At 44.0% G+C, this 16,021-nt stretch overlaps 2 protein-coding genes across 4 annotated transcripts; one reads left to right on the plus strand and one right to left on the minus strand.

Annotated features, from left to right (window-relative positions):
* The first annotated feature begins 2,765 nt into the window (after window positions 1–2,765).
* Window positions 2,766–8,191, plus strand: LOC135563631 (UBA-like domain-containing protein 2). Its single transcript, XM_065006647.1, has one exon. It carries the CDS (start codon window positions 4,555–4,557, stop codon window positions 4,912–4,914), a length of 360 nt encoding a protein of 119 aa, XP_064862719.1. The 5' UTR covers window positions 2,766–4,554; the 3' UTR covers window positions 4,915–8,191.
* Window positions 8,192–8,686: 495 nt separating this feature from the next.
* LOC115110684 (uncharacterized) lies at window positions 8,687–15,572 on the minus strand. Of its 3 annotated transcripts, XR_010460416.1 has the most exons (7): window positions 14,960–15,572; window positions 14,225–14,694; window positions 13,637–13,698; window positions 13,401–13,502; window positions 11,759–11,933; window positions 10,336–10,443; window positions 8,687–10,121 (listed from the first exon to the last, which is right to left on the minus strand). XR_010460416.1 is itself a non-coding variant. In XM_065006648.1 (6 exons), the coding sequence occupies exons 4-6, from the start codon at window positions 11,915–11,917 to the stop codon at window positions 10,033–10,035; spliced, it is 315 nt and encodes a 104-aa protein (XP_064862720.1). In that variant the 5' UTR covers window positions 11,918–11,933; window positions 13,401–13,502; window positions 13,637–13,698; window positions 14,225–14,481; the 3' UTR covers window positions 8,687–10,032. The 3 variants fall into 3 exon arrangements, 2 of the variants coding, with proteins under 2 accessions (XP_064862720.1, XP_064862721.1); XM_065006648.1 differs by lacking the exon at window positions 14,960–15,572 and having other exon boundaries at window positions 10,336–10,402; window positions 14,225–14,481; XM_065006649.1 differs by lacking the exon at window positions 14,960–15,572 and having other exon boundaries at window positions 10,336–10,402; window positions 13,633–13,698; window positions 14,225–14,481.
* Window positions 15,573–16,021: the final 449 nt, after the last annotated feature.

Below are 16,021 nucleotides of genomic sequence, written 5' to 3' on the forward strand. Positions count from 1 at the left end.
ATTACATTGTTTCTTTTCATTACTCTGTACATAATGTAATTAATGGAAAGTGGGTAGTGCACTGTGGTTGTGGTGGTGGTACTAGTGGTGGTAGTCGTAGTAGTTGTGGTGGTAGTCGTAGTAGTTGTGCTGGTAGTCATAGTAGATGTAGTTGTGGTGGTGGTGGTGGTAGTTGTAGTAGTGGTTGTGGTAGCACATGGCATTTGTCATATCACCTGTTTCCCCTCTGGTGTGTGAGCCCATGAGGGATGTAACTGTTTGTTGCTGTGGGGCAGTACAAGCTCTACCCTGCCCCTTCTGATGACAAAACAAGACCATAAATACTGTAGGAGAAGTTCTGGTTTGAGCCCATAGCCTGGCCAAATATAATGATTTACTCCTTTACTAGGACCTTCCTGTAAACTAATTCAACTGCTACCACAACTATTACCACCACTACTATTATCACGACTACTACAATCACTACTATTATCCCTACTACTACTACTACTATTATCACTACCACTACTATTATCACTACTACTACTACTATTACTACTACTATTATCCCTACTACTACTACTATTATCCCTACTACTACTACTACTACTACTACTATTATCACTACCACTACTATTATCCCTACTACTACTACTATTATCCCTACCACTACTATTATCCCTACTACTACTACTACTACTACTACTACTACTATTATCACTACCACTATTACCATCACTACTATTATCCCTACTACTACTACTATTATCAATACTACTACTATCCCTACTACTACTACTACTACTATTATTATCACTACCACTACTATTATCCCTACTACTACTACTATTATTATCACTACCACTACTATTACCATCACTACTATTATCACTACCACTACTATTATCCCTCCTGCTACTATTATCCCTACTACTACTACTACAACAATCACTACTATTATCACTACCACTACTATTATCACTACCACTACTATTATCAATACCACTACTATTATCCCTACCACTACTACTACTATTATCACTACCACTACTATTATCCCTACTACTACCACTACTATTATCCCTACTACTACTACTACTACTACTACTATTATCACTACCACTACTATTACCATCACTGCTATTATCACTACCACTACTATTACCATCACTACTATTGTCCCTACTACTACTACTACTACTACTACTATTATCACTACAACTACTATTATCACTATCACTACTACCACTACTATTGCCATCACTACTATTATCCCTAATACAACTACTATTATCACTACCAGTACTATTATCACTAGTACCACTACTATTACCATCACTACAATTATCCCTACTACAACTACTATTATCACTACCACTATTACCATCACTACTATTATCCCTACTACAACTACTATTATCACTACCACTATTACCATCACTACTATTATCCCTACTACAACTACTATTATCACTACCACTATTACCATCACTACTATTATCCCTACTACAACTACTATTATCACTACCACTATTACCATCACTACTATTATCCCTACTACAACTACTATTATCACTACCACTATTACCATCACTACTATTATCCCTACTACAACTACTATTATCACTACCACTATTACCATCACTACTATTATCCCTACTACAACTACTATTATCACTACCACTATTACCATCACTACTATTATCCCTACTACAACTACTATTATCACTACCACTATTACCATCACTACTATTATCCCTACTACAACTACTATTATCACTACCACTATTACCATCACTACTATTATCCCTACTACAACTACTATTATCACTACCACTATTACCATCACTACTATTATCCCTACTACAACTACTATTATCACTACCACTATTACCATCACTACTATTATCCCTACTACAACTACTATTATCACTACCACTATTACCATCACTACTATTATCCCTACTACAACTACTATTATCACTACCACTATTACCATCACTACTATTATCCCTACTACAACTACTATTATCACTACCACTATTACCATCACTACTATTATCCCTACTACAACTACTATTATCACTACCACTATTACCATCACTACTATTATCCCTACTACAACTACTATTATCACTACCACTATTACATCACTACTATTATCCCTACTACAACTACTATTATCACTACCACTATTACCATCACTACTATTATCCCTACTACAACTACTATTATCACTACCACTACTATTATCCCTACTACTACTACTACAACTACTATTATCACTACCACTACTATTATCCCTACTACTACTACTACAACTACTATTATCACTTCTACAACTACTATTATCCCTACTACAACTACTATTATCACTACCACTATTACCATCACTACTATTATCCCTACTACAACTACTATTATCACTACCACTATTACCATCACTACTATTATCCCTACTACAACTACTATTATCACTACCACTATTACCATCACTACTATTATCCCTACTACAACTACTATTATCACTACCACTATTACCATCACTACTATTATCCCTACTACAACTACTATTATCACTACCACTATTACCATCACTACTATTATCCCTACTACAACTACTATTATCACTACCACTATTACCATCACTACTATTATCCCTACTACAACTACTATTATCACTACCACTATTACCATCACTACTATTATCCCTACTACAACTACTATTATCACTACCACTATTACCATCACTACTATTATCCCTACTACAACTACTATTATCACTACCACTACTATTATCCCTACTACTACTACAACTACTATTATCACTACCACTACTATTATCACTAATAACACTACTATTACCATCACCACTATTATCCCTACTATTACCATCACCACTATTATCCCTACTATTACCACCACTACTATTATCCCTACTACAACTACTATTATCACTACCACTATTACCATCACTACTATTATCCCTACTACTACTACTATTATCACTACCACTACTATTATCCCTACTACTACTACAACTACTATTATCCCTACTACTATTATCCCTACTACAACTACTATTATCACTACCACTACTATTATCACTAGTACCACTACTATTACCATCACTACTATTATCCCTACTACTACTACTATTATCACTACCACTATTACTATTATCCCTACCACTATTGTAAACATCAAGGATGATATCGCAACATTTGAAAGTACGTGGTGTTCAAACCTCCTTGTGAATGTGTGTATGTGTTTTGTGCGGCAGATGGTCCAGTCCAGACCTGCCCTTCCTCTCAGCCAAACATGCTAGACCAAGGCCCCAGCCCCACACTCCCAGCACAGCACTGTAGCTAAACACTGCCCAGCATACGGTTGTCATTGTTATTGTTCTGTCTACCTACTCACTGCCTCACTAGAACCAAGCCTTATAGTAGCCTTACAGCTGGATCTGGACAGTCTAAGCAGCTGTATTGCTTCTGGGTCGACTTCATTGCTTTATAGCTAAATTTGATCACTTGACTAGATAACCCATATTTGAATATCTCTCCTTTACTATTAATTTCCATAACAAACAAGTTAAATAATTCACAGCTTAAGGATTAACTCAGTCACGTCTCTCCCATGAAAAACAGGAAACCCCCTGTATGGACCACCATCTTGGGTCCTGCAGGAGGGGCAGTTTCAGTGTGGTCAACCATCAGACCCAGACAGACAAACCATGCTTGTCCATCTCCTAACTGCAGCAGCTGCTGCTCACTCTGACAGACCTGTCACCTCACATCAACACTAAGACTGTGCCTCACTTCCTCACGATACTCAATACTATACTGTATGCTGCACTACACTCTGCTCCCTCCACTTTCAAAATGTATAGTCTTAGCTAGCTATGACCATTCCTGCCCCAGGGTCTAATCTGGTTTGGTGACCTAATCAATTTACCTTTTCAACTTTAGACACCTCTTTCATACTATTAGATCCACATTTCGGGTGCTTGCGTGACCCTCATGTCAGAGGGGCCGTGGCTGTGTGTTAGAAATAAAACAGCCCTGACCTCCTGCAGCAATGCTAAGAAGTCCTCCGTCCTGTAATGGCTGCTAGCCTGCTATCTGATCCCTGTTGTTGGTGGGGGTGTTTCTATCCTGAGGCACCACACTCAGTCTTACAAATGATAAAGCCATTCATGGCCTCAGTGGGGACATCTGGCATTTTGTGCAACTGCACAGCATGTTAAGCTGCCATGTTTACCACAGTGAATGGATGTAGGTGGCTGCAGGGTTTAGAAACCTTGTCTTCACAATGTTCAGCAGTTGTACTGCACACAATGCCCAAGTCTACAAGTGAACTGCCTCCCACAACAGTAACTAACTAGTCTAGGCTATTTGTTTTATGAACTCACCAATCATGCCTTCTATTGGCACATAGAGTTCACAGCAGGCAGCAGCAATGGAAGCACCCCATGGGGACCAAATCATTGGGACAGAATGTTAAAATGAAGTGTTTGCATTCAACTCAATGTAAGTCACTCATTTTAAACCCCACGTGTCTTCTGTTTTCCAGATGTGCACTCCAAGGAACACCCCAGCCACGCCGCCTAACTTCCCCGACACCATCACCATGTTCTCCAAGCTGAGGGCGTCAGACTGCTCGGGGAGCTCCGGAGGCGGAGTTCCCACCCAGGTGTCCATGGCCTGCTCCCCCCCCTCCTCCACAGCTGGCTTCGGATCCTTCTGGGCCTCATCACCCCCCAACCACCAGCCCGTCTGGCTGCCCCCCTCCTCGCCCACAGGCCACCACATGCACCACCACCAGTACCAGCACCACCACCACATGCACCAGACCCCCATGTGGCCCCCTGTGTCCCAGCCCGGCAGCGCCCAGCAGACCCCTGTTATATCGGTCCTGCATGGCCAGAGATGAGACTCTACCCATGTGTGGGAGGGAGGGAGGGGGCCGGGGAGGATAGTGTGGGGCTGTGCTGGGCGGGGCTATGTGCAGCCTAATGAATCTACTAGGGGGTTGGGTGTCAGACATTTACATTACATTTACATTTAAGTCATTTAGCAGACGCTCTTATCCAGAGCGACTTACAAATTGGTGCATTCACCTTATGACATCCAGTGGAGCAGCCACTTTACAATAGTGCATCTAAATCTTTTAAGGGGGGGGGGTTAGAAGGATTACTTTATCCTATCCTAGGTATTCCTTAAAGAGGTGGGGTTTCAGGTGTCTCCGGAAGGTGGTGATTGACTCCGCTGTCCTGGCGTCGTGAGGGAGTTTACGCAATTATCTTTGATACAAAGACGGCTATGTAGCTAACTAAGAAGAAATTGCTAAGATTAGACAAATCAAACCGTTGTACTATAATGAAATGTAATGAAAAGTTATACTACCTGCAGACCGAAGTGCGGATGCGACTGCTCGCTCCAACCCGGAAGTAGAACAAGGATTAAAGGGTCTTGTTGGCCAAGGGGTAAAGACACGCTACTGTTGTTTTCCTTCCTTTCTGTTTTTCTAAAATGATGACGTCTGTCTCTGCTCTCTCTCTTCATCATAACTCATCAAAGCCTGGGAAGAACCGGGAGAGAACCACTAATAACAATATGAGGAAGTGGAATATAACGAAGGGGGTGGAGTCTCTAACCCCCCCAAGGACTCTGGGAAAGGCAGTTTTCTTTGTCAATGCAAGTCGAGCCCTGGACCCAGCAGAGCACTTACTTAGGATAGGAGCCATGTGATCTGCTAAAGTGCTTGATCATTGGCTGTTTTTCAAAACTCTACTCTCCCTTGGGGTTCAATAACGCTCCAGTGATGTGACCAGATTTCACAATAACCAGCAGACAAAAACAAAATGGGACTGCAACACAAATGATGGTTTTGTGTTCTCGGCTGATCTTATGGCCCAGAAAAAATGTTTTCAATATTGTTTGTGGTATGGGGATCTGTATTGTACAGATCATGGACAAACACTGTAGCCATTTTGTCAAGTTTCATGTAGCCATGTATCCCTTTTTAAAATGTCTATTTTGTAAGTACTATGTAGCTTAGTGAAACCTGACTCAGTGGCTCCACTGCATGCTGTTGTGTCTGAGAAGTGGGCTCTTCAGTATGTGTGGACTCGATGCTTTGGTTTAAAGTGTCTGAAAGCTGACCTTCACATCAGAAGTGTTTTAAGGAGACATGTAAAGAAATGTTAATACTGTAATTCAGTTTGTGTTGAGACACAGCAAAGTATGCAATCATTTGATGGAAGCCTGAAGCCAGTTTAAAGGCTGATGCATTTTTATCATTGTATTTGGGAACATTTTCTACCTATGGATGTCAAAGGCACTGCATCTCAGTGCTAGAGGCGTCACTACAGACCCTGGTTTGATTCCAGGCTGTATCACAACCGGCCGCGATTGGGAGTCCCATAGGGTGGCGCACAATTGGCCCAGCATCGTTGGGGTTTGGCCAGGGTATGCCGTCACTGTAAATAAGAATTTGTTCTTAACTGACTTGCCTAGTCAACTTTCTTTTGACTGATAATGTAAACTGGTTTTCAGTGACAATTATGGAAACATCTTCTGAACTCCATTGTAAATAAAGGCTCAGCAGAAACAAAGTACAAAAACGTTGAACTCCGTAACCTGGCTGGGGACGAGATTGAGATCTCAGTTATCTGTCAACACTGAACTTAATCTGGTTTGCAAATGTTTTGACTAACATAGATGGGTGTGTATAGATGGATCTCTTCAGGTTTCTATGAGGAGTGGAGGCCCACTTAGTGATTTACTACACAACCTCTAGCAGAAGATCAACTGGTCCTACCTCTGGTTAAATGGGAGAGGCCGAATGTATTCCCTGCAGAAACAGTTGGTTTCAATGGGTCAGATTAGCAGAATCTCTCCTAGTGCTCAAAACGTGTGTAATTCCCTCCGTTAGAATAGTGGCTGATTGACTGATGATGAATTGAGTGTCTTGTCAACTATAGAATTATGAATTTAGTACGGGTTGCAAATATTTACTAAATGATTGTTCAGGCAATGTTTACATATGAGATTCAGTGTACTGATGAACAATGCTTCATAACCCAGAGTCTTACTTATAGGTGAGCTCTTCATACAACAGCCCATGTCAGAACATTTGCAAATCTATCAATGGTGACAGATGGAAAGGTATCCATTTTCACCATCATTCTCATTATAATTATCACAAAGAGGGAATGGGAGGTCTGAACAGGTTGCAGTTGTATACAGAGGGTACTTTATCTGAAATAATGTCACATTCATTCATGCCCTCACTAAATGATGCTTTAATATTATGCCTGCCTGCCACGTCTTCACTCAGACAATCATATTCACATGATCCCTCTGGTTAAATACATGTCAAATCACATTTGTCAAGCTGTGAACTTTTGTGAGGATGATTTTATAATGTACAATATGGACAGTCGTGTAGCGTTGGACAGATGCCACCTGGCCAATGTGGACCCTTGTCAATGTCACCAGAAAGAAGGGACACTGCTCCACTGTGCTGCCATGTGGTCTGTTCTGGTTCTAAATCCATGGATCTTTTCAGATGGACATTAGAAACTCAACGGTGGTTCCTCTTGGGGTGTTCATAGCACCGCCTCATTCATTAACTCATGTGTTCTATTAAGGGGAACGTTTGTTGTCAACTGCATGAGTTTTGGTTGGGGATTTTCCAGTTCTGTGTTTTTAACAAGGTGGGAGTGGAGGGTGGTCCCATAATGAGTGTTTCCTGCTGTGTGGATTACTGGCTCCTCCTCCTCAGTATTGTTGTGGTAACTAACACAGCCAGACACAGTAGTGTTGGGGGATTATGGTTCCTGTGGGGATGTGACCCGGTCTCCATTCTCCTGCCACAGCTTTGGAATTCATCAACATATTGTATAAGGCTCTCATGAATCTCGGTCAACAGTAGACCATTTGGTCCCCGTGATATCTGTAAAAACTGGGTGTTGTGAAATCGAAAGTTCGAAAGTCATGTTCACCCATACAAGATGTGCAGAATGCAGAAGTCAAATGCCAAGCCATTTGCAGTGCACTTGAGTAACACAAGAACTTCTCATGGACCCTCATTTACATCTCTCTAATCCAGCTTTTTATATAGATATTTCTCTCCTGTACTGTGTTTATTTCCCCTGTTGAAATGTGTATTTATATGTTTAATAAAATAAGGTATGATCTGCTAAGTGTTGGAGTTGTTCTGTGGTCTTGTTTTTGCTGAGAATAATTGTTGTGCTTTTATGAAATATGGTTGCTAAGGCACATTTGAACACATCATAGCAGTAACTTTGCTTTTTGAGATATTTTCTGGAAGGGAACCCCTTCAGTAATGATATGACACTGCATTATACTATAGGAATATATATATATCCCTAGTAGTGTCTCTGTAGTACAAAGGAACAAGTAGGCCTATATAAGAGAGACAATGAACACACAGCGTGGCAGTTAATTGAGGAAGGATGTGGTTAGAACTGTGTATCCAGCCCAGTTAACGTGTTAAATGTCTGAAACTGACGTGTGTCATAACAGCGTGGCTCACAAAATGTGCTTCACAGTCAAATTATATGCATGTGATGGTGGGGTTGTGTAGAACAGTACAGATATATTTACATTGCAGACAGTCAATGAGTCAACATATGTTCACATAAGTTATATGGACATCATATGACACATACATCACATATTCCATGAAGGCCCATTTATCTTTGAAAACAAGGATACATCTACCAATGGAAATCTTACATTCAGATTAACTGCCTGTCTTAAAGACTCTCCTGAAATACCTTTCAGTAGCATCATTACTCCTGAATACGTCCAAATGCTATGAAAGGGAGCACTTATACTCAGTTTATTAGGTACACCACCTCTTTCACGAGTCAGGAGGCCGTGGCTTGCTATATAAAGCAGGCAGACAGGAATCCAGGAATTCAGTTAATGTTCGAATGAACATTAGAAGGGGAAAAACGAGTGACCTAAGCGACTGAATGCACAACTCATTGATCCTTGTCACGGATGGGCTATTGCATCAGCCGACCACACCAGGTTCTACTCCTATCAGCTTAAAACAAGCAGTTCCTGTTGTCACGCGATCACCAACACTGGACTATTGATGAGTGGAAAAACGTTGCCTGGTTCGACGAATCCCGGTTCCTGTTGTATCATGCTGATGACAGAGTCAAGATTTGGCATAACCACATGAGTCTATGGCCCCATACTGCCTGCTGTCAATGGTACAGGCTGGTGGCAGTGGTATAATGGTGTGGGGAATGTGTTCCTGGCAAAGTTAGATCCCTTGATACCAATTGAGCAATGTTTCCATGCCCTGAAGAATTCTAGAGGCAAAGGGAGGTCCGACCCGGTACTAGATGTGTGTACCTAATAAACTGGCCACTGAGTGTGTAAGGCATGGATAGAGATAGATATACATCATATTTCTCATTGACACAAAATGTGTGTAAGCAAAGCCCCTTCTTCTAGGAAACTGTCTAGAGAATTGGGTCTGTGAGAGGGAAGACATTTCAAGCCCTTAATGATACCGCTCTATAAGACCCTATATGTCAAATTAATTGCTCCATGGTGGTATTGTTCTGCCTCCAAACAGTCTGGTATTTGAGGTCACCTGCCTGAAAGCTTCTCTATGAAGGTCATTGAAAATCAGGCATCATAAACCAAAATCGTAATGTAGCCACCCGTAAGGTATCTGACCTGTAAAATGTGACTCAGCTATTTTGTGACTCAGCTATTTTGTTGCATGGAAACAGTGTTCATAGGTCCCAGAATTGTGTTCTTCCATTACAATCCATAAATAACCTAACTGACTAATATCAGAATTGATTTTCACAACGTCTGTATGCTCCATTACAAAATGAAGACCAGGATACCCTCCTGGTGCTGCTGTAAACGGTTTATTAAAATAAGGTGTGTGGGGCTCTCCATCGCCCCCTACAGGATGATGACGGGCTCTTCCTCCGACTGGCTCAGGTCCATGTGAAGCTCCAGATCTTGCTGCAGCAGCTCACTGGTGGTGTCAGCATGGGACGAGCTCTGGGGAAGGGTAGCCTGGGACAGGCAGCCTAAAGAAGACATGGGGCCGGTCCCGCACAGAGCTGCCTGAGGCTGGGGGAGATAAAGGGAGGAAGGGGGAAAGGTCAGGGTTTAGGGTTCAGGTGTCTGCTACAACCAACCTTAACAGCTGCACAGCAGCAATCGCAAAGAAGAATGCTATTTCCATGTGAGTGTTATTTCAGTACCATTCCATAGTAATCACTATTCCAGTTAGTGAAATTGGTTTATATGTTGCAAATGGGTAATGACCCTGGTGTTGACCTACCTGAGCGGCTGCGCTGGGTCTTGGCACTCTGGGGTCGCACAGGGGTCACGCAGCCAGGCTTCTGGAACTGGGAGCACATGATCTTGTCTTTGCTCTTGCACATGCCTGCTGTCATTAAAACAACAATGTCACATTGCGGCCTTGACATGGCTATGGGTGTGGTGGGGTCCTGTCATTCCCATATTGTACCTACATACCCATACCAGACAAACACGTTCTTCCAAGTCTTGAGCAAAATACTCTTTCAACACTATTTTGACTCATTCAATGGCCTCATAAATTACTGGGAATCACAACACCAAATCCCAGGCATAAAACAGGACAGCACATCTCCCTCTTTCTTCCTTCAGGGCTTGATTTATATGATCAGATGAAAAAGATATTAAGATAGAAATGATGGAATGCAAGCAGTGTTACCCCAGGTTATATTTACAGTCTCTTACAGACACCAGGCCTGATCTTCTATAACATAGTAACATTGGGTTCTTTCCAGTGTGGAACACTATACCAACCAGAGCCCCTCCCCCAACCCCAGTGCAGCCCATTCTTATTGCTAACTCACTTCCTTAAACCCTCCTAAAATACTCCCTCCCATAAACTAAGCTCCTCTCTCCTTCCCTAAATCTCCTCACCCTCGTCCTTCTCCAGACCCTCGTTCCTAATCCTTCATCATACACCACTTTAACACTGTACTGTATCCCTCCTCAAATTCTCATTCCCAACCAAACAGCCCACTTTCTTTCTCTTTCTCCCACCCCAACTTTTCAGTCTCCTCCCCATTCTCTCTTGACCCTTCACCTCCCACTTCCCCATGATGTCCCCCCCTCACTCTTCCTCCCCACTTTACTCTTTATCTCTGCACCCCTGCACTGCGAGCCCAACTCTGGACACATGGTCCAGGGAGCGAGAGAGAGGAAACAGGCTAAGGGCAGTTGGGGCCTGGACAGACGGCACGGTGTGATCATCATCTTAAGACACGTTGTGTAACTGGACCCAGGGGTGACATAAAAATACAAAATGGACCCGTGGGAATAGTTTTACTGCACTGCAGTTGCTTGAATTGAGTAACATGAATTAAGTAGTCTAGCTTTTGTTCACAATTGTCCAGATTCCATTTTCTTTTCAATACATGTAATTCTACTCTAAAAATACACAATACTGCAGAGTAGAGTTGAATATAATCCCAGTCCAGAACCCTGTACCGTCTTTAGGAAAGATGGTGGGTAGTCTGGCATCCACAGTCTTGATCGATCTGGTTTTCAGGCGGCCCTTGTAGATATGTCCGTTCAATCTGTACTCAACATGATAACTTGTATAAATGGCTCAACAAACGTGATTGACCAGGTGTATTCCTATGGGCTGGCAGTGGTCTAGTTGTCTGTCAGTACAGTAACCCACAGTAGGTGAGGTTGGCCTCACTCACCTGAATGCGCAGTGGGGAGCTGGAGATGGGCGGTGTCTCCTCCTCAGCCTGGATGAAGTGGCTGAAGTGCTGCAGGCGGGTGTAGCGGCGGTTGGGGTAGGTCACGGTGTGGCTGCCTCCACAGCTCCGGGACATGGCCAGGTAACTGTAGTCCGCCATCTCAGGGATGCGCTCGCTAGGATGGATACAGGAGTGGAGGTTGAAGGTCGGAAGATGAACACTTCTAGAGGTTTTAAACAGACCTGACAGTACAATATTTATAGTTTGTAGTTAAATTTGGTCACCCTGCCTCCCTGACACTTCTCTAAACCATAACAAAGCAATATGGACAACTTTTTGGTCCGTCCCCTGTTTCAATACATGTGCTCCCGGCTTCCCTGCCTGACCCTTTCCTGACTCACTGCTTGGGCAGACTCTGGCTGGTCCTCTGCAGCGGGCCTTGGATGTGTGGATAGCGGGAGCTCCCGATCTCCCTCAGAGCCCCCTGGCTGTAGGTGTGCTCTGGGCCAGATAGGTGGCTCTGCACTCTCTCTATCTGCCTACACATCATGGTGTGGATCTGCTGCACCTGCATCATGGCCCTTTCGGAGCTGGCCATCTCAAAGTGTCCGTGGTTGGTCCCTGGCCTCAGGCTGAGATGGAGGGAGAGCTGGCCATCTCAAAGTGGCCGTGGTTTGGTCCCTGGCCTCAGGCTGAGATGGAGGAAGAGCTGGCCATCTCAAAGTGGCCGTGGTTGGTCCCTGGCCTCAGGCTGAGATGGAGGGAGAGCTGGCCATTTCAAAGTGGCCGTGGTTGGTCCCTGGCCTCAGGCTGAGATGGAGGGAGAGCTGGCCATCTCAAAGTGGCCGTGGTTGGTCCCTGGCCTCAGGCTGAGATGGAGGGAGAGCTGGCCATCTCAAAGTGGCCGTGGTTGGTCCCTGGCTGAGATGGAGGGAGAGCTGGCCATTTCAAAGTGGCCGTGGTTGGTCCCTGGCCTCAGGCTGAGATGGAGGGAGAGCTGGCCATTTCAAAGTGGCCGTGGTTGGTCCCTGGCCTCAGGCTGAGATGGAGGGAGAGCTGGCCATTTCAAAGTGGCCGTGGTTGGTCCCTGGCCTCAGGCTGAGATGGAGGGAGAGCTGGCCATCTCAAAGTGGCCGTGGTTGGTCCCTGGCCTCAGGCTGAGATGGAGGGAGAGCTGGCCATCTCAAAGTGGCCGTGGTTGGTCCCTGGCTGAGATGGAGGGAGAGCTGGCCATTTCAAAGTGGCCGTGGTTGGTCCCTGGCCTCAGGCTGAGATGGAGGGAGAGCTGGCCATTTCAAAGTGGCCGTGGTTGGTCCCTGGCCTCAGGCTGAGATGGAGGGAGAGCTGGCCATTTCAAAGTGGCCGTGGTTGGTCCCTGGCTTCAGGCTGAGAAGGAGGGAGAGCTGGCCATTTCAAAGTGGCCGTGGTTGGTCCCTGGCCTCAGGCTGAGATGGAGGGAGAGCTGGCCAGACATTTGTAACTATGCAACACTTCTGACTGATCTAGTGTGTGTGTTAGGTCTTTGGGAGTAAGATAAAGTTGACTACACTGTATATTGGATATTGGGACACCGGTACCCCCTGCTGGTTAAAATGGGGCCAAGTAAGAGTTTCAGTTGTGATGTTTGACTGTCTGCTCTCACCTTCTGCAGTGCTGGCGAACCTGCTCAAGCTCATAGATGGTGTATGGTCGGTTGGACTTCTAGGAGGGTAGGCCAGGAGTGGAGGGCACGGTGACCAAGTGCCTGTTGTCCAGTGGAGAGAGAAAGAAGAAAGAGAGGTAGGTGAATAAGCAGCACCACAATCCTATTATTTCAATTTCCACAATGTCTGTGTGTACTGTATAAAAATAGGACATTATTATCATATACTTACGGACCTGGGGTAAGCATATCGACTGGGCGGTCGCAGGAGATGCAGTGGAACCTTGCCACTAGTTGTCTATGAAAGGGACGTAACAAAGACAAATCAAAACCAAAGTTTATTGGTTGCATACACAGATTTGCAGGTGTTATAACAGGTGTAGCAAAATGCTTTTGTTTCTAGCTCCAACAGCACAGTAGAATGTCTAGCAAATACAATACAAATACACAAATAATCAAGAAACAAACAAAACAAACAAGAAATGACAGAACGAGTCCAATTAACAATCCAGAGTAGATATATTAGTGAGCATGTGTCAGAATCAAGAATATAAATACGTGTGTATAGACAGTATATCATTTGGAAGGAAAATAGTGTGTACAGTAGTAGGTATATTAGGAACAGAATACAGTATATACTGTACATACACAGTGAGTAAACAACAGTATACAAACAGAACATAGACATATAGACAGAGATAAAATTAACGCTAAACACAGGAAGACAATGAACGCATGATCATGTAGAACTCCATAGAGGAACCTGGACTTATCCAGCCATCATCCCTCCTGGGCCTGGCTGTGACCAGTGACATGTGACTTACTTCCTGATGCCTGCAGCGTCGTCCTCCTTCGGGGCAGGCTGGGCCTGGCTGTGACATGTGACTTACTTCCTGATGCCTGCAGCGTCGTCCTCCTTCGGGGCAGGCTGGGCCTGGCTGTGACATGTGACTTACTTCCTGATGCCTGCAGCGTCGTCCTCCTTCGGGGCAGGCTGGGCCTGGCTGTGACCAGTGACATGTGACTTACTTCCTGATGCCTGCAGCGTCGTCCTCCTTCGGGGCAGGCTGGGCCTGGCTGTGACCAGTGACATGTGACTTACTTCCTGATGCCTGCAGCGTCGTCCTCCTTCGGGGCAGGCTGGGCCTGGCTGTGACCAGTGACATGTGACTTACTTCCTGATGCCTGCAGCGTCGTCCTCCTTCGGGGCAGGCTGGGCCTGCAGCTGCTTACGGATGCTCTTCCAGCGGTCCTCCAGCTGCTTCTTCACAGGATCCAGCTCAATCCGGTCCAGCTACACAGATAGACAACAGATGTACTACAGGGATGCCAAAGATATAAACTACCACCAGACAGACATTCCATGAGATTTTTTACAAACAATGCTATCTGTCACTATAAACACGTTCGTAAAACACTTAAAAACATGTGACATACAGACTTGTGAGATATATGTATTGGTGATAGCATAGTAATAACGCGTATGGGATGTATCAATGGACATGTAGGCCTATTATGTAAACATCCATTTAGCAGGGTAATTTCCTGCTCAGTCCCACCTTGCACTCCATCTCGGTGGAGATTTTGTCAATGATTTTGTGCCAGTCCTGCTCCTGGCCGGTGATCTTGCTGAGCAGCTCCTGGAACATGGTGTTGAGCTCCTCTGTCATGGAGTCAAACTGCATGCGGCTCACCTTGGTCTCCAGGGCACGCTTGTCTGCTTTCTACAGGAAGAGAGGAGATGCAGTCAGGGAAATGGCAGTACTAGTGTGGGCTTGTACGGGTTAGGTGAAACCTGTATGGACTTGTAAGGGTTAGGTGACACCTGTATGGACTTGTGAGGGTGAGGTGACACCTGTATGGACTTGTGAGGGTTAGGTGACACCTGTATGGACTTGTAAGGGTTAGGTGACACCTGTATGGACTTGTGAGGGTTAGGTGACACCTGTATGGACTTGTAAGGATTAGGTGAAACCTGTATGGACTTGTAAGGGTTAGGTGACACCTGTATGGACTTGTGAGGGTTAGGTGACACCTGTATGGACTTGTGAGGATTAGGTGAAACCTGTATTAACTTGTAAGGATTAGGTGAAACCTGTATTAACTTGTAAGGATTAGTTGAAACCTGTATTAACTTGTAAGGATTAGGTGAAACCTGTATTAACTTGTAAGGATTAGGTGACACCTGTATTAACTTGTAAGGATTAGGTGAAACCTGTATTAACTTGTAAGGATTAGGTGAAACCTGTATTAACTTGTAAGGATTAGGTGAAACCTGTATTAACTTGTAAGGATTAGGTGAAACTTGTAAGGATTAGGTGAAACCTGTATTAACTTGTAAGGATTAGGTGAAACCTGTATTAACTTGTAAGGATTAGGTGAAACCTGTATTAACTTGTAAGGATTAGGTGAAACCTGTATTAATTTGTAAGGATTAGGTGAAACCTGTATTAACTTGTAAGGATTAGGTGAAACCTGTATTAACTTGTAAGGATTAGGTGAAACCTGTATTAACTTGTAAGGATTAGGTGAAACCTGTATTAACTTGTAAGGATTAGGTGAAACCTGTATTAACTTGTAAGGATTAGGTGAAACCTGTATTAACTTGTAAGGATTAGGTG

The sequence above is a fragment of the Oncorhynchus nerka genome, linkage group LG21 (genome assembly GCF_034236695.1).
Source record: "Oncorhynchus nerka isolate Pitt River linkage group LG21, Oner_Uvic_2.0, whole genome shotgun sequence".
NCBI classification, from domain to species: Eukaryota; Metazoa; Chordata; class Actinopteri; order Salmoniformes; family Salmonidae; genus Oncorhynchus; species Oncorhynchus nerka.

Excerpts from the sequence above, each read along its gene's own strand:
- LOC135563631 (XM_065006647.1), top strand. The coding sequence starts at position 4,555 with ATGTGCACTCCAAGGAACACCCCAGCCACGCCGCCTAACTTCCCCGAC.
- LOC115110684 (XM_065006648.1), bottom strand. The coding sequence starts at position 11,917 with ATGGCGGACTACAGTTACCTGGCCATGTCCCGGAGCTGTGGAGGCAGC. Across the intron at positions 10,403-11,758 it reads GCTCCCCACTGCGCATTCAG|TTCCAGAAGCCTGGCTGCGT; the intron begins GTGAGTGAGGCC and ends ATGTGCTCCCAG. Across the intron at positions 10,122-10,335 it reads GACCCAGCGCAGCCGCTCAG|CCTCAGGCAGCTCTGTGCGG; the intron begins GTAGGTCAACAC and ends TATCTCCCCCAG.